Source organism: Sciurus carolinensis, chromosome 17 (assembly GCF_902686445.1).
Source record: "Sciurus carolinensis chromosome 17, mSciCar1.2, whole genome shotgun sequence".
NCBI lineage: Eukaryota > Metazoa > Chordata > Mammalia > Rodentia > Sciuridae > Sciurus > Sciurus carolinensis.
In genome coordinates this window covers 36,734,703-36,753,134 of record NC_062229.1, presented here as the reverse complement: position 1 = coordinate 36,753,134, position 18,432 = coordinate 36,734,703, and the positions used below count along the sequence as shown (strand labels likewise).

Sequence of the window (18,432 nt, the reverse complement as noted above, 5' to 3'; positions counted from 1 at the left end):
GGGAGTCCTGTTGAGAAAGTCTGGTCCTAAGCCGACATGTTGAAGCTCTGGACCTACTTTTTCTTCTATAAGATGCAAGGTCTCTGGTCTGATTCCGAGATCCTTAATCCATTTTGAGTTTAGTTTCGTGCATGGTGAGAGATATGGGTTTACTTTCATTCTGTTGCATATGGATTTCCAATTCTCCCAGCACCATTTGTTGAAGAGGCTATCTTTTCTCCATTGCATATTTTTGGCCCCTTTGTCTAGTATGAGAAAATTGTATTTATTTGGGTTTGTGTCCGTGTCCTCTATTCTGTACCATTGATCCACCTTTCTATTTTGGTACCAATACCATGCCGTTTTTGTTACTATTGCTTTGTAGTAGAGTTGAAGATCTGGTATTGCGATACCCCCTGCTTCACTCTTTCTGCCAAGGATTGCTTTAGCTTTTCTGGGTTTTTTATTCTTCCAGATGAATTTCATAATTGCTTGCTCTATTTCTGTACGGTACATCATTGGGATTTTCATTGGAATTGCATTGAATCTGTATAGCACTTTTGGTAGTATGGCCATTTTGACAATATTAATTCTTCCTATCCAAGAACATGGGAGATCTTTCCATCTTCTAAGGTTTTCTTGAATTTCTTTCTTTAGTGTTCTGTAGTTCTCATTGTAGAGGTCTTTCACCTCTTTTGTGAGATTGATTCCCAAATACTTTATTTTTTTCGAAGCTATTGTGAATGGGGTAGTTTTCCTAATTTCTCTTTCTCAAGATTCATCGCTTACGTATAAAAATGCCTTCGATTTATGTGCATTGATCTTATATCCCGCTACTTTACTGAATTCACTTATGAGATCTAAAAGTTTTCTGGTGGAATTTCCTGGTTCCTCTAAGTATATAATTATATCATCAGCAAATAGGGGTAGTTTGAGTTCTTCTTTTCCTATTCGTATCCCTTTAATTTCTTTGGTCTGTCTAATTGCTCTGGCTAGAGTTTCAAGGACAATATTGAATAGAAGTGGTGAAAGGGGCATCCCTGCCTTGTTCCAGTTTTTAGAGGGAATGCTTTCAGTTTTTCACCATTTAGAATGATATTAGCCATGGGTTTAGCGTAGGTGGCCTTTACAATGTTAAGGAATGTTCCCACTATCCTATTTTTTCTAGTGTTTTGAGCATGAAGGGGTGCTGTATTTTATCAAATGCTTTTTCTGCATCTATCGAAATAATCATGTGATTCTTGACTTTAAGTCTATTGATATGGTGAATGACATTTATTGATTTCCTGATGTTGAACCAACCTTGCATCCCTGGGATGAAACCCACTTGATCATGGTGCACTATCTTTTTAATATGTTTTTGTATGCGATTTGCTAAAATTTTGTTGAGAATTTTTGCGTCGATGTTCATTAAGGATATTGGTCTGAAATTTTCTTTCGTTGATGTGTCTCTGTCTGGTTTAGGAATCAGGGTAATATTGGCTTCATAGAATGAGTTTGGGAGAGTTCCCTCCTCTTCTATTTTCTGGAATACTTTGAGAAGTATTGGAATGAGCTCTTCTTTAAAAGTTTTATAGAACTCGGCTGAGAACCCATCCTGGACTTTTCTTTGTTGGAAGGCTTTTGATGACTTCTTCTATTTCATTACTTGAAATTGGTCTATTTAAGTTGTGTATGTCTTCCTCGTTCAGTTTAGGCAATTCATATGTCTCTAGAAACCTGTTGATGTCTTCGAAATTTTCTATTTTGTTGGAGTATAGATTTTCAAAATAGCTTCTAATTATGTTTTGTATTTCAGTCGTGTCTGTTGTGATATTTCCTTGTTCATTCCGAATTTTAGTGATTTGGGTTTTCTCTTGTCTTCTCTTTGTTGGTGTGGCTAAAGGTTTATCAATTTTGTTTATTTTTTCGAAGAACCAACTATTTATTTTGTCAATTTTTTGTATTGTTTCTTTCGTTTCAATTTCGTTGATTTCAGCTCTCAGATTAACTATTTCCTGTCTTCTACTACTTTTGGTGTTGGTCTGTTCTTCTTTTTCTAGGGCTTTGAGCTGTAGTGTTAGGTCATTTATTTTTTGAGTTTTACTTCTTTTATTAAATGTGCTCCATGAAATAAATCTTCCTCTAAGTACTGCTTTCATAGTGTCCCAGAGATTTTTTTTTTTTTTTTTTTTTTTTGGGTGCTGGGGATCGAACTCAGGGCCTTGTGCTTACAAGGCAAGCACTCTACCAACTGAGCTATCTCCCCAGCCCCCCAGAGATTTTGATATGATGTTTCTTTGTTCTTGTTTACCTCTAAGAATTTTTTAATTTCCTTCCTAATATCTTCTGTTATCCATTCATCATATAGTAGCATATTGTTTAATCTCCAGGTGTTGGAGTAGTTTCTGTTTTTTACTCTTTCATTAATTTGTAACTTCAATCCATTATGATCTGATAGAATACAAGGTAGTGTTTCTATCTTCTTGTATTTGCTGACATTAGCTTTGTGGCATAATATATGGTCTATTTTAGAGAAGGATCCATGTGCTGCTGAGAAGAAAGTGTATTCACTCTTGGTTGGATGGTATATTCTATAAATGTCTGTTAAGTCTAAATTATTGATTGTGTTATTGAGATCTATGGTTTCTTTGTTCAATTTTTGTTTGGAAGATCTGTCCAGTGGTGAAAGAGGCGTGTTAAAATCACCTAGTATTATTGTGTTATGGTCTATTTGGTTTCTAAAATTGAGGAGGATTTGTTTAACATACATGGATGAGCCACTGTTTGGGGCATAGATGTTTATGATTGTTATATCTTGCTGATTTATGCTTCCCTTAAGCAGTATGAAATGTCCTTCTTTATCCCTTCTGACTAACATTGGCTTGAAATCCACATTATCTGAAATGAGGATGGATACTCCAGCTTTTTTGCTGAGTCCATGTGCATGGTATGTTTTGCCCCATCCTTTCACCTTTAGTCTATGGGTATCTCTTTCTATGAGGTGAGTCTCTTGCAGGCAACATATTGTTGGATCTTTCTTTTTAATCCAATCTGCCAGTCTATGTCTTTTGATTGATGAATTCAGGCCGTTAACATTCAGGGTTATTATTGAGATATGATTTGTATTCCCGGTCATTTGGTTCATATTTACAATTTTATTTATTTATTTATTTATTTCTTTTTTGACACATCTTGGTTCCTCCTTTATTTGACAGTTCCTTTAGGATAATTCCTCCCTTTGCTGATTTGCTTCTTTGTTTTTTATCTGTTCCTCATGAAATATTTTGCTGAGAATGTTCTGTAATGCTGGCTTTCTTTTTGTAAATTCTTTTAGCTTTTGTTTATCATGGAATGATTTTATTTCATCGTCAAATTTGAAGGTAAGTTTTGCTGGGTATAAGATTCTTGGTTGGCATCCATTTTCTTTCAGAGCTTGAAAAATGTTGTTCCAGGCCCTTCTAGCTTTTAGGGTCTGGATTGAAAAATCTGCTGATATCCATATTGGCTTCCCCCTGAATGTAATTTGGTTCTTTTCTCTCACCGCCTTTAAAATTCTGTCTTTATTTTATATGTTAGGTATTTTCATTATAATGTGCCTTGGTGTGGGTCTGTTGTAATTTTGTGTATTTGGAGTCCTATAAGCCTCTTGGACTTGATTTTCCATTTCATTCTTCAGATTTGGGAAATTTTCTGATATAATTTCTTCAAATAGATTGTTCATTCCTTTGGTTTGTTTCTCTAAGCCTTCCTCAATCCCAATAATTCTCAAATTTGGCCTTTTCATGATATCCCATAGTTCTTGGAGATTCTGTTCATGATTTCTCACCATCTTCTCTGTTTGTTCAACTTTGTTTTCGAGGTTAAATATTTTGTCTTCAATATCTGAAGTTCTGTCTTCCAGCTGTTCTATCCTATTGGTTATGCTTTCTATGGAGTTCTTAATTTGGTTTATTGTTTCCTTCATTTCAAGGATTTCTGTTTGGTTTTTTTTCAATATCTCTAACTCTTTATTGAAATGATCTTTTGCTTCCTGAATTTGCTCTGTTAACTGTTGATTGGTGCGATCGTTCAATGCCTGCATTTGCTCTTTCATCTCATCGTTTGCTTCCCTAATCATTTTAATTATGTACATTCTGAACTCCCTTTCTGTCATTTCTTCTGCCATGCTGTCGTTGGATTTTATTGATGTAACATCTAGATTTGTTTGGGGCATTTTCTTCCCTTGTTTTCTCATATTGTTCAGGAATCAGTGGGTCATTAAGATATTGCAGATTTCCTCTATTAACTTATAATGTCCCTGAAGATTGCTAGTATATCCCCTCTTATCCTTCAGTAGCCTGAAGTCTTGGAGGAGGTTGATAACGAAGAGCTCCACGAAGAAGCTGCCTCTCTAGGGGTGGTGACCCTCAGGTGGCGTATATTCCCTGCTAGTGGGCAGAGGTGCCTCCACTTGTTGACCAGTGGTCATCCAATGGGGAACTACACTGCGGGCTGAGGCAAGGCCTGTTTGTGCCTGTGTCTCTGGTTTTACCGTCCCTGTGGGAAAACCTTCCCCGGCCGGGAAGACTCACTCGGTGGGGACATCTCGCTGGTCAGTTGCCCTCCTAGAGGTTCCCCTCAATCTACAACTACCACCTGGGCTGGGCTGTCTTCCTCTGCAAGGATCCCAGGGGCCCGGACCTACGTCCTGGGCCTGGGAGCCTCACCTTTCGCAGGCGAGTCTCCTTAGGCTGCCTCTCCCTGAGAATCTACCTGCCGCCCTGGAAACTTCACTCCGCCCCTAGGCGTGTCTGTGTGTGGCTCTTCCAGCAAGAAGCCACCTAGCTCCTGGGACCCTGCTCTGCACCAATCACCTGGCTATGCAGCCCCTCCTCTGAGCCACCACGTGGAGCCCCGTACAATAGCTCCGAGACTCAGAGACCCGCCACCCACCTCCTCCTCCAGAGAGCCGCCAGGTTTCCGACGCAGTCACTAGGAGTCCAAACAACTCACTTCAGTTCTCCTCCTCCCACCAACCACCCGTAGCCCTAGGCAGTCACTCCAAGTCCAAGTGACCCGCCCTGTTCCTCCTCCTCCTCCTTGGGGTAGCCCCCCGGGTGTTCAGGAGCGGTGGCTCCAAGACCAAGTGACTCACCACGCTCCTCCTCCAGGCAGGCCACCAGTGTTCAGGAGCGGTCACTTTTAGTCCAATCAACTCACCACTTGCCTCCTCCTCTGGCAACCACCTGTGGCTCTGATGCAGTCACTCCTAGACCAAGCGTCCCACCGCTCTCCTCCTCCAGGCAGGCCACCAGTGTTCTGGAGCAGTTGTTCTGAGTTCAAACAGCTCGCCACGCAGCTCCTCCTCTGGCAACTGCCTGTGGCTCTGATGCAGTCACTCCTAGGTCAAGCGACCCGCCGGGCTTCTCCTCTTCCTCCGGGCAACCCCCCGGTGTTCAGAAGCGGTCGTTCTGGGTCTAAACAGGTTGCCACGCAGCTCCTCCTCAGGCAGCTGCCTGGAGCCCCAGTGGTTGCTCGAGTTCAAGCGCTGTGCTGAGCCGCCTCCTCTACGATGATCCCAGTTGTCCGTGTTTACCGCTCCAGTAGGGGGAGGGGCGTCTCGCCGAGCAACTCCACTTCACAAATTCCCTGCGTTCCGGGGCTACCGCCCCATCCAGGACGCCTCCCCAACAGAAGAGACTCACCCGGCGGCTTTGAGTTGGTCCCAAGTCTCTCACTATCTACTCTTTTGAATCTTGCGTCCTGGAGCAACGTGAAATGCAGCCGCCCTCTAGTCCGCCATCTTGGCCCCTTGTTTTTGTTTTTAATGTGGCTTTCTCCTTTCCAGGATCATTTCATTGATTTCCAACTAGTCTGTGGTTTATTCTAACTATTCTCACAGCTTTGGACAAGCAAAATTATAGATTTCCCCCCATTTGATCCTAATTTTATTGTTCTTAGGTGGCACAGCTGTTCTTCATTCTCAACCCCTCCAATCCTGCATCAAGTCCTCCTCCTCGGACAAGAAAGCATTTTATTTTCTTGTGCAATCTCAGACTAATTAAATCACCATTTTTACTAGGGCATGCTTTTGGAGTAGTCTCAGGCAAGAAGATCAGAATTCTCTATTTCTTATATTTGATTGATTTCAAGTGCCTGAAATGATTGTTTTGGACTGTTTTATCTCTGTTCCTTCCTCTCTTCCTTCATTGCAGAGTCTTTTAACTTCACATCCCTATAACTAGAAATGTCTCTTAAGTCAGTCAGTTTTTTTTTTTTTTTTTTTTTTTTTTTAAATTTTCCTTTGATAAAGGCTCCTTTTCAACTAGCTTTGGAAGCAAATAATTTATTTTTATTAATTTAATAGATTATCTTTAATAACTGAGAACTCAGTAAACTTATTGTATTGTGACAATTTGATTTGTGAAATTACTGGCATAAACTAATTAATTTCCTTTTAAGACCTCTCGATCTAATTGTAACATCCTTTTTCTTTTCCCTAGAATGACTATTTGTTAGTCTCCAGACTTGCTGCTCCTCCTCCTCTCTTTTTTTATTATTATTATTTTTTTTTTCTTTCACTCTTATTCAATGCTGATTTCCCATCATTTAACTCAATATTTCCTCCGTATGTGTTGAGGATAAGTAGAGGTCTGATGTTTGCAATTTCTTTTTAGTGCTGTACACAGGACATTATGCTTTTGATGGTTTTTTGTTTTTTATTTAATCCTTACAGCTTTATAAAGAGATACTTTATTGGTTAAGCTATGGGGGTTCAGAAAGACTAAGTAACTAGATTGAAAATCTGTACTCTAAAGTCTTTCCAGTTCCTTTTGAATAGTTGTGCTGCTCTGCTTTCACATATGCTGCTATTTCTTGTTTTGTTATTGATTCCTATTTCCCCATTTATACTCCTTCAGGACTTGCATCTTTGAAACCTTGATTGTTGGCTCAGGTGGATTTTGTTATTCTCATTTCTGTTTTTATAGAACTTATTTGTTACCTAGCTCTGTTCTAGCATTTGGTGTATACTCTCTTTCATCAATTCTAAGACATACACTTTCTGAAACATGGCATACAGATTACTTTTCTACTTACCTCATCCTCTAAACTGTAAACTTTTGTGGGTTCACAGTTTTAAATTCAACACCCTTTTTCCATCTCTGTACCTGCTACTGGATATACTGTGGGTAGTTGATTTGATGCCTTTCATCTTTACTACCTCATTGCTTACAGATATCTCCATCTCAATAAAGCTTTTTATAATTTTTAATCCAGCCAGAACTGCTTTCATTACTTTTACATTCAGAATCTGTAAGAACCACTTAGTGCCCTTATTCACTGTATGATCTCTGTTATAGTGTACTTTGAGGAGCTTGCCTTTGTGTCTTATCTCCACAGTTGGAGCAAGACTTAATTTTTATTTGTCCGACATAACCTACCAAAGTTTTTTTTGTGTGTGTGTATATTAGTAAGTACTGAAGAATATTGTCAATTTATTTTCCTCATTCTCCCTCAGCCCAATTGGCTTTAGAGTCTGAGCACATTCAAGGATAGGAACTGTTTGGTGGTTGTAAAGTTTGTCTTGATTTTCTTGTAATAAATTACAGTAATCTGAATCCAATCAGGAGAGAGACAGGCATGGTACATTGTTTTAAAAAAGGAAATTTATGTCTGAAAAATGGTAGAATGAGACAACATTACCCTATGCACATGATATGAATCTGCATTGTGTACAACCATAGAAATGAAAAGATGTACCCCATTTGTGTACAATGAATCAAAATGCAGTCTGTAAAAATAAAAAAAAATTTAAAAGGGAAATTTATATATAAAGAAGTATTAACTATGATAAAGAGTAAAACAGAGAAACCGTGGTAACCTCTGGGAGAGTACCCAAGGAAGTACAAACTTGACAGGTGTTCAAAACCCTTTGGATACTGTGTGGTTCAGCCCATTAACAGTGGTTTGGATAGGCCGGAACTATTGTGGAGCTACTGAACAATCAGTAGACTACCCTCTAAAGTCAGGCAGGTGAGGAATGGGGAATTGGTGACCTGGGGCACACAGTAGGATTCTGGGTATCCATGGGAGTAGGGCTTTGAAAGTATCCATGGGAGCTCTGGTTATCAGGTCATGAATGCTACAGAAAGACTATCATCACCAGATCATGACTGCCCAGTCAGAAAGACTCTTCTGAATCAATGACTGGCATCAGCTCCACTAGATGAACTCATACCTACACTGCCAACCCCTAGCATACATCTGAAGTGATAGGAGTACCTCTTACAATGTTTCTTCAACCCCCTGCTGAGAAAGATTAACATGATACTCACTTTAGGAGTAGTATTTCCTTGAAGGAATCTTGTTCTTCATCTTGAAAGAATGCATTCAGGAGCTGAGAGGCAATAACTGATACACAAATATAAAGGAAAAAATGAACATTTGCAAACTTCCCCTGACAATATTTTTCTTCTCTAGCTCCACTTTGTTTCCATAAGCCTATCTTTTCTACTCTCAAGTTCTAGGTTGAACTTTTTTTGTTTGCTCTGTTGACATTGTTTGGTCTTATTGCTACCATACCTCATAGCCTTTTGTGTCCTATCCTTGGGGATTCCTTTTTGCTTTCTTGCCCATCTTATCCTCTGAGAGCACTAGTTTTTCCACTTAGGATTAGACTTGTCTGAATATTCTTAAGTTTTTCATTTCACTATCACCCGCCACTGTGCCTAAAAATTGTATTTTGAGCTGCCTGTCCTTTGGTCTCTATCTGTACAATTTTTGGCATTACCACCTTTCCCTTCTCCAATCTTTTTGGAGTTCAGGTATCAAAGGAATAATCTCAAATCTGTCCAGGGACATTGTCTTGCTTTTTGAAATTTTCAACGTTGTATTATACTTTCTTCCCTAATTACATTAAGGTGCTATAAGTTAGAACTTTTTTTTCCCCTTCCTTCCTTCCTTCCTTCCTGCACTCTCTCCCTTCCATTGTATTCTTTTTTTACACTTTTTTTTCTCCATAGTTTTGGTGTCATCTCTAGTTTAATGTAGAGGCTCATTTTAAAAGTAAAGAATTTCTGGAAAGTATTGCTATAGAAGACTTAAATTTGAACTTGCATGGCAGGATAAAGAGATAAAGATGTAACTCTTAATACAGAATTATTTGTAATAGATTTGTTCAATTGATTTTTTTTCTTTTTTAGGATACTCATTTTAAAGAAGACCCTTTGATATTACCTGTGTTTCTAAAACTTAAATTCAATGTTCTGAAGGTGCTAATACTTTGCTTTTTCAGATGAACAGATAAACTCATGTTTGAAAGTTACTTCTTTCATTTTTTTAAGACAGTACAGATTAATCAACTTTTGAACTTGTTTATTATAAATTGCCTTTGTAATTGAGAATTTTACTTACATATTATAACATTTTAGTGTTATAATTTTTTTAGTTATTGATTATGGTATCTGAAAATTTCTAAGTGTAGTAATGAAAAGTTTTCAAAAATAGATGCTCAGAATTATATGTAAGATGTATGTGATTGCATATTCAAATGAAAACACATAGGTTAAAGTGTTAGGTCTAAGCAAATCAACCTTATAAAAGTGTAAATTTACTTAACGAATTTATTTCTTTAGGCCCCAGTTTGTTGACAGTCATTTTAAGGTAGAAGGTGGAAAAAATGTAATTTGCTTTTAAGGTAATTATTTTTACTGGAACTACATAACAAAAGGAATATAGTCTGTTATTAAAATGTCTGCTGCCCAGTGGTAAAAATGCATGTATTTGATAGACCTGGATGTTCAAGTAACCTCAGTACTTCTATTTTTTTTTTAATAACCTTTTGTAGCACAAGTTTAGTAAACATTGAACTTATTTTTAAATAGGAGTAACTTTATAAACATTTTTATTAAAAGTTTGGGTTTTTTTGTTTTTTTTGTTTTTTTTTTTTAGGTAAAATCTGTAAAAACTGGGTCAGTTTTTTGGACAATGTGCTGCTGCTTATCGTATTTCTATATGGTAAGATTTCGTAATTGAAACTATATGAACTCTGATGGGTCTTTGACAGTTAAAACAATTCCTCCTCTTATTCTCTTCTCACCCCAGTCTGGTTTTTCACTTCCTTTCTCCTGCAGTCTTTGGGATTTTGATTTTGTCTAATGTGTTACCTTACATTGCTACCAATCCTCTTTCCTTGTCTCTATCCCCAGGACCTTTATAGACTTATTTTAGTCCAAAGGGCTAATACTTAAACTCTCAAGTACACTATGAAAGTCAAAACATTTTTCTCATAACTTTTTAAACTATTTTAATGTTTGATGACATTTAGACTTAATTTAAAAATAAAATTGTTCCTAGTTTTTGTTTTTCAGGTTAGATTACAAACTGAAAAGGAACAGGAGGGCTGGGATTGTGGCTCAGTGGTAGAGCTCTTGCCTAGCACATGTGAGGCACTGGGTTTAATTCTCAGCATCACATATAAATAAATGAATAAAATAAAGGTCTGTCAACATCTAAAATACACATATTTAAAAAATAAATAAATAGGGAATAGGAAAATTTCCCTGTCAAATATTTAGGATAGAACTGTGTTTAGAAGAAATAAACTTTTTTTTAGCACTCAAATAATTTTAAATGTTGTACTAAAATTATTTTTTCAGTATTCAAATTCACTAAGTAACTGCTTAATGGTAAAATAATCTGAATTTTTGACAGCTGTCATCTACTCAACTGAGTAAGTTGACCTAAAGCAGAAAAATAAGTACAATTAGAAGTCTTGGTGAAAAAAGCTACCCCAAGTACAGATTAACTAAAAAGATAGAAGGAATGAAAGAAAAGGTTGTAAAAAGAATGTTCTTTTGGTCTATTCTCTTCATTCCTTAAAGTAAATGGGGGAAAAAAATCTCTAAGATAAATTTTATGGGACAGAGAATAAATAAGCCTCACAGTAAAATACTAAGCATGATAAGATTAGCAACTATTTTTCAAATATTGAATTTACTCAAATTGTTTGTTTTTCTTCATTTGTAAGTGGTCAAAGTAGATAAGGTAGTATGTTGATATGCTTCATTTTCAAAAGTTTAGGAATTTTCTAGAGTCATTACCTAAATAATAGTCCTATGTTAGCTTATAAACTACCTACACAGTTTTTAAGCAAATTTCTTTAAGATTGGGGTTCAGTACTACCTTTTCATTCTTTTTTCCTCTCTTTTCCAACCCAGAGCCTTGTAGTAGTCTTGTGCTGAAAGTTACTGATAATATCAGCTGATATTTAAAATCAGCATCATAGACTAAGAATATGCTTCAAGTTATTTGTGGCCCCCTGTGAAAGTAGTTTAAACCTAGGGTACACTTGTGCAGTTGTCCTCAGTAATAACAAACCCATGTGCTTTGAAATTTGTCCGTAAATTTTGGAAATAATCAAAAGTTTTTCAGTTATAACTGGTGCTTATTTAGAGTAATTTTGTGTTTTGGTGAAAGACAGTATATGACTAAAACAGTAAACAGATGTTTTTATATGAATTATGTAAACTGATGGCAGTTCCTTACAAGGTCTTCTGAAATATTTGAGACAGGAGCAGCATTGTTAGAAGGTATATGTTAACATATCCTTACTGAAAAATTAATACATTCTTACTGAGAACAAGCATTTTCTTTTTAGACTATTTATTAATTTAAACCAGAATATCCTTAGTTTACCTGATTAAATAGTATATACGGTATAGAACAAACATTAAAATGGGATCTTCCTTTATAATTCATTTGTAGGAAAAAAAATTATACCCAATTAGCACTTTTAGGAATCTTAAAGTGTGTACTGATCATCTGAATATTCCCTTCACTTAAAATGTAGATCAGTGCTTACATTTATTGTTCTACTCTGAGCAAACTTTCTTACAATAAATTTATCTTCAAAAATAGGTGAAGTAAAAACATTTTTATTCTAAAAATTTATGGTGTATATTTTAGAACTGTTTCATGACAGTCTTTTTACTGACAATTCACAAATTATAATGTTCTTAACTTTCCTATGAAATCTCATTTAATTTGAACATTCCTTCAGTGAAATGAGATAAGCATATTAGATTTATGGGATGATGTTACTTTTAATTATCAATGAAAATAAGGGTAAATGGGTTATTTATGTTATATTAAACCATGCTTAAGCATCTTTTGAAATTGCTGAAAGTCTTAATGTTTTATATTTGCGCATTATGTTTAGGTTATCTTGATAAATGAAATGTACCTATTTTTAAAAGTAAAAATATTTATCATTTTTTTTCTCATAGGTCTCTGCTTGGGGTGGTTATGTGTTTATCATCAACCTTATTCCATTGCATGTATTTGTGCTGTTACTGATGCAGAGATACAGCAAGAGAGTCTACATAGGTAAGTGATTTTAACTTTGAAGTCTGTCAGTGTTACTTTCATTGAGTAGACATTTCTGGTTTCGGTCAGTATTACCCATGAAAAGGTAAAAATAATTTGCTTTCTACATTGATAAGGGAAGGTCAAGCATTTTACATAAATGTTTTGTTATCAGCTTTAACTTGATGAAGGTTTGTTTCATTTTTGTGGAAATTAGTTTGAGTTTAATTTGTCAGCCTTTTTTCCCCTTAATTTTGGCGAATGGACATTTTTATTGTGAAAATTATTCACACTTTTTGTATAATAACATATTCAAATTCATCTTACTCTAAGAGATTGACATCCTCAAAATAGTTTGATAAACTTTTAAAAGCCTTTTTTGTATAATATACAAATAGACTGAGTCTCTGTCTCTGGAAAATCTTTATTTTTACTACAGGTTTTAAAACAAATTTTTGACAAAGTTCTTTAGTAAAATGAAATCTTATTAACCTTAGAGCTCATTTTCTGTGATAAACATAGGGTTTTTATGGGCTAAATAGAGATCTGAAACCAGTCTTAGTGTTATAACAATAATATAATAGGATTAACTTATGATACAATTCTGTTAAAACAATTTGTTGTTGAAAAATAGGCAAATATAAACTTGTTTAAGCAGGTTCACTTTTTAAAACATAGCAGCTTGACAGTTCCTCAAAAATTAACTTAATGTTTATAGCAACATTTATTATTCTTAATAGCCAAAAAGGAAAGACAAACCCAAATGTCTAGCAACTAATAAGTAGATAAATAAAAGGTGGTATATCTATACAGGGGAATAGTGTTCAACCATAAGAATGAATAAATGCTGACACATGCTGTAATGTGAAATTTGTAATTATCTTGCTGAGTGAAAGAGCCAGGCACAAAAGGCTACATAGTGTAGGATTCTGTTTGTATGAAACGTCCAGAATATGCAGATCGATAGAGAAAGTAAATTATTGGTTGCCAGGTACTTGGGGTGAGGGATAATGACCTTTCTCTTTTGGGAGAGAAATACTCTACAATTAGATAGTGGTGATGGTTGTGCAGCCTTGTAAATACATTAAAAGCTCATACATGGTAGATTTTTAGAAGGTGAGTTTTATAGTAAATGAATTATATCTCAGTAAAATTAAAAAACCAAAAAATTCATAGTACACTAATGACATTTACATCTGATTGCAGAATATAACTCATTGCCAAAATAAATATTAAGTTCTTATGTACCATAAAGTGTTTAATTTTTTTTACATACTTTTAATTTATTTAATCTTCATAATGTCTCTTTGAAGATAGGTACTGTTGCTGTTTTCATTTTACAGATAAAGTACAAAAGTGTAGTTTGTCTTTTGTGCCAGGCTAGCTCAGACGCTGGAAAGGACGCAGAGTTAAGACCCAGACTCCAGGAGTTGGGTAGAAGCAGGCTTGTGGCGAGCAGCCTGCAAACTTGTCTATTGCAGGAACAGCTATACATTTTATAGGCTTCTTCCAATCACAATGTGCCACGGGGGATAAGACCACCAGGTTCCTATGTGGGTAACACTGAGTCAACTCGGGGCAGTTGTTTACTTTCCTAGGTAGGAGAGGCGGAATGCTCCTCCCTGCAAGTTTTCTTTACACACTTGAGATGTTCATTGCTGCCAGCCAAGAACTAGGATTTCTCCCAACATTTCCCCCATTTTTATTAATTTGGACAAGGTGTTCCTTCAGGAGGACATGATTGACCTGAACCCTTGTGATTCTTTTGTTGAAAATGGACCACAAACATTTAAGAACTGCAAGTATTATAAGGAAGAGCATGCAGGCTAGTCCTAACATTACAGTAGGATTTAGCATATTAAGCAGGTTCTATTTAAAGGTAATAACACAGACCTCTTCCAGGAGGGAGAAGAGGGCCATGGCTGATGTTCTAAAGTCAGTCAGGAGAAGTGAGCGCACCCTACATAGCAACTCCTTTTGTCTGCAGTCCTTGATAAGGGCAGGTAAATCTGGTAATCAATGGGCTCTGCAGATCCTTGACATTCCATTCTCCCAGGAGCAGTCTCCAACTTCCAGAGGCAGATGACTTTCATGGCCTCCATTTCCTCCATTTGACTCGATCCCCTATTTCTACACTAACTGCCTGTCCCCAGTTCTGGCTTCACAAAAGGAGATGTAATAATTTGCTCTAGATCTTGACACTAAAGCCCAAACATTGATATTAATATCCACTATAACTGTTAAGTTCCAAGATGCCAATATTCACTAAAACTATGTTCCTCCTTATAAAGTACTTATAAAAATAAGTAGTTGCGATATATCAACCTATATGTCTCTACTATGAAAACACTATAAACAGTAATTGGAGTCCAGAAAGAAAAATAATGGATTAAACTGTATTCCTGAGATTTTTATTTTGGGAAAATATAAGAAAAAACAATTTTTTTTGTTAAATGGTTATAGAGGAGCTACTAAGACAGTTTTAAAAATCTGGGGCCCAGAAAATTTGTCACAGGAATAAAATAGGGAGAAGATTGAGAGAGGAATTTTTTTCTGAAATGCCCAAAAGTCAGGAAGGAGGAGCTCAAGGAGATAAATGTCAGAAGTAGTCAGATAAATACATTATTAAAGACATCAAATGGAAGTATTTTTCCCTTAAAGTTTGAAATGGTGTTTAACTTCCCTTGAACATTAACAGCAAGATGAGACTGAGAACTGGACGAAAGGATTACAATTGAGGAAAAAGAACTTTGTATGTGTTACCTATCTGTGGTGACTGGAATTTTTCTAGTCACTCTAGAAAACCATGCAATTACTATTACCACTTTGGTTGACTCTGAGAATATTTCTTTTTGTCAGAGGAAATAAAAATAAAATGTACATGTATAAAAAATTAGTTTCGTAAATGTCTTATGTAATTCTAAAATTCTCTACCCTGCTTGTTTCTTTTATCTTACTCTACCTGTATAACTTTCTAGCGGTATTCTTGGTGATTTCTATTTTGTTTTCTTATAGTTTACTTTTGAATGAATGGAAAGTTATGGTGTTCTCTTTGTGTTCTAAATACCAAATTAAATGAATTTTTTTTTTTCCGCCATTTGGGAGATTGGTCCCAAATTAAATGAATTTTAAATGAGTTTTGTAAAATAATTATGAAAAAATGTTTTCCTTTTTAGTAAATTTTTGGCAGATGTCCTTAGAATCAGTTGTTAACACAGCTAAATTAGACAACTCTGTTTATTCACATGTTAAAAAAGGAGATTGTTAATTGTGGAGTAGCATGGAATTTGGGGAAATAGTGTTAAAAAGACTAAGAAAGGGAAGGTCTCTTCTTCATGAAATTTGTGAAAGAAAAATAAGATTTTTTTCTGAAGATTATTTTGGACTTACTTGTTCAATTCCACTGTATTGGGAAATGAATTTTACAAAATTGTAGTGCAAAGAGGATTCTCATATTTTAACAAGAACTCCCTAACTTTGTTTTGCAGTTGTAGGTTTGCAGATAAGAACATAATACTGATAGGATATGAAATGATTTGACCTTTATAATTTGATGAAAATCTGTCACACTTTATGTCATAGAAAATGTATTAAAGATGAAAGCAAGTTTAGGGATTATCACTGTGGGATAACTTATAATTGTGAAAATATGGAACTGGCTGGCTTCTCTGTTCAGTAAGGAGATGATTTGCTTAAATTACATTGTTGTCACACTTGATACTATTCAGCCTTAAACTTAGTCTTTGAGTATTTTCAATGACACAGGAAAAATCAAGGATTGCTAGTGATACTTTGCTTCTCTATTTTCTAAATTTTCTGCAATGAATATGTATTAAATTCATAATAAATGATACTTAATTTTTAGTTTATAGAAGGTAAGAATTTTACCTCTCCTGGTACAGAAGGACTGCATTAATTAAATAATTTAAACAGGGAGGACATTAGTTTCAAATATCAATTAATGATTTTGAAATATTTATGGTATTGTCTAATTTATGATATAGTTTATGGTATTGTCTAAGTTTTCTGTAATATATTAATTTGAGTAAGAGATTAGAAGAATTTTTTTCACATTTAAAATGCATTTTTATGTGGTGTTTGCTGGGAACTGTTACTAAAAGAGTGAAGTTTTATAGACATACTACAGACTTTTAGTTCTGTGCAAATTATTATGGGATTATAAATCTTGGGAATGAAGAAAAGTTAATCCTATTGAATAAATTAAAAGTAAAGCTGTAATTGCTCAGATTCACATTTTTATTTGGCAACTGTAAACAAACATATGTAATGTTAGATCAATTTACCAAAAAAAAGTATTTAAAAGAATGCATATAAGAGTTCTAGGATATAAGCGCTGAAGTCTCTATACTTTATTTTGTGTAATTTTACCATAATATTTTTGAGGAAATTAAGGTGAATCCGTTCGTTAGGCATTTTTTGTTTTATAAAATTTTACTAGCCATTATGATACAAAATGAATAAACAATAATAACACTTTAAGGAATTTATTATACTGTAATCAGTTTTATAGCGTATGATCAAAATGGAAATTAGGAGAAGTTTTTAAAATTCAGTTTAAATTTTAAGAGAAGTTTTGTTAGGCTTTCCAGCTAATTGTGTCCTTCTAAAAGTTGTGTAGATAAATCCTGAAAGAATTTAGAAAAGAGAAAATAGTAAAGGGAATACAAAGGATTTTTGATGATGTAACCATAAAATATGAGATCAATATCATAGAGAATAAGAGTACTTAGTTCAGAGCCAAGTTACCAGAATTTAATTTCTGATCTCTTACTACTAATTTTGGACAGATTACCTGAGTCTTTCTATATAATGTTCTTATGGGTCAGATAGAGAGAAAAATAGTTCCTATCTCACAAAGTTAAGCATGAATAAGGTGCTTATAATAGGGCTAACATAAAAATGTGCTATTTGTTTATGTCTGTTAATATTAAAGTTTTGAATGAATGACCAAAAGAGACAAAAGAGTTCCAAAGGGAGAAGTAATTTTAAAATCTTAGGAGATGAAATCCCAATGAGAATATAAAGATTGTTACTTTTGCCAAGCACAGTGTACACACCTATCACCCCAGCAACTCAGGAGACTGAGACAAGAGGATTGCAAGTTAAGTAAATAAATAGAACTGAGGAAGTGGCACAGTGGTAGAGTATCTTTTTAAAGTGAAAATAAGTGTTCACTAACTATTTATATATGTATGTGCTGGAGCTTGAACCCTGTATATCAGGCCTATTAAGTAATGGCTCTTCTGAGCTTATCCACTAAAATAGTTGTAACAGAGTGATATTATTACCTTTGTTTATAATTTTAAATATAAGGTAATTGAAAAAGTCAAATATTACTACAGGGCTTATAGCAAAATTAGTAGCTCCATTTCCTACTTTTATTTGACCGACTCACTCCCTTAAATAGTATCTAATGTTCTTTGGGCTTTTTATTTCTTGAATTTTTTTTTTTTTTTTTTTAGGATGCCATTTATTGATCTCCTGTTATCTCTAGGCCTTTAAGATTTAGCCACTACATTAGTTATTTCTCTTTCTTTTTTAAAAATATTTTTAGTTGTAGATGGACACAATATCTTTATTTTTTATGTGGTGCCAAGAATCAAACTCAGTGCCTCAAGCTACTACTGAGCCATAACCCCAGCCCGTAGTTATTTCTCTTTCTGTGTCTCTTACACACACACAAACACACACTCTTTTTCCTACCTTTCTACTCTGAATGTATTTATATCATAGCTTTTAAAGATATGATTTTGCAATATTTAGAAAAATAAAATCTGATTTCTGTAAAAGTACTACACAATCTTCTTTTTAAAAATACATAGAACTTTATTAACATGGCCCATTTCAGGGTCTTAGGAAATCTCTATTTTGAAAGACTAGCAACTTCATACTGAGGTAGGAATGTGGTTTAGTTTATGAAATAAGAAGCAGCATCTCTGGTCTTGAATATAACCTGTACTGCTTTACCACAGTAATTTAACCTAAGAGAATAGAGCCACGTGCTTTGTAAAAAAATGAGGACTCAGATATGAAAAAAATCAGTTAAACTTGGAATAGTAGTGGTTTATTCTCAAATGAGAGTTGTAAATCAGTGAAGAATTCACA

The 18,432-nt window shown here is 34.9% G+C and overlaps 1 protein-coding gene across 1 annotated transcript in view; it reads left to right on the top strand.

Moving 5' to 3' along the window:
* Stt3b (STT3 oligosaccharyltransferase complex catalytic subunit B) overlaps window positions 1–18,432 on the top strand; it is a 110,764-nt gene that overhangs the window by 62,617 nt on the left and 29,715 nt on the right. The window contains exons 4-5 of the mRNA XM_047530602.1: window positions 9,892–9,957; window positions 12,228–12,327. Coding sequence (XP_047386558.1) covers window positions 9,892–9,957; window positions 12,228–12,327 — 166 coding nt within the window. The remainder of the gene's footprint in view (window positions 1–9,891; window positions 9,958–12,227; window positions 12,328–18,432) is intronic.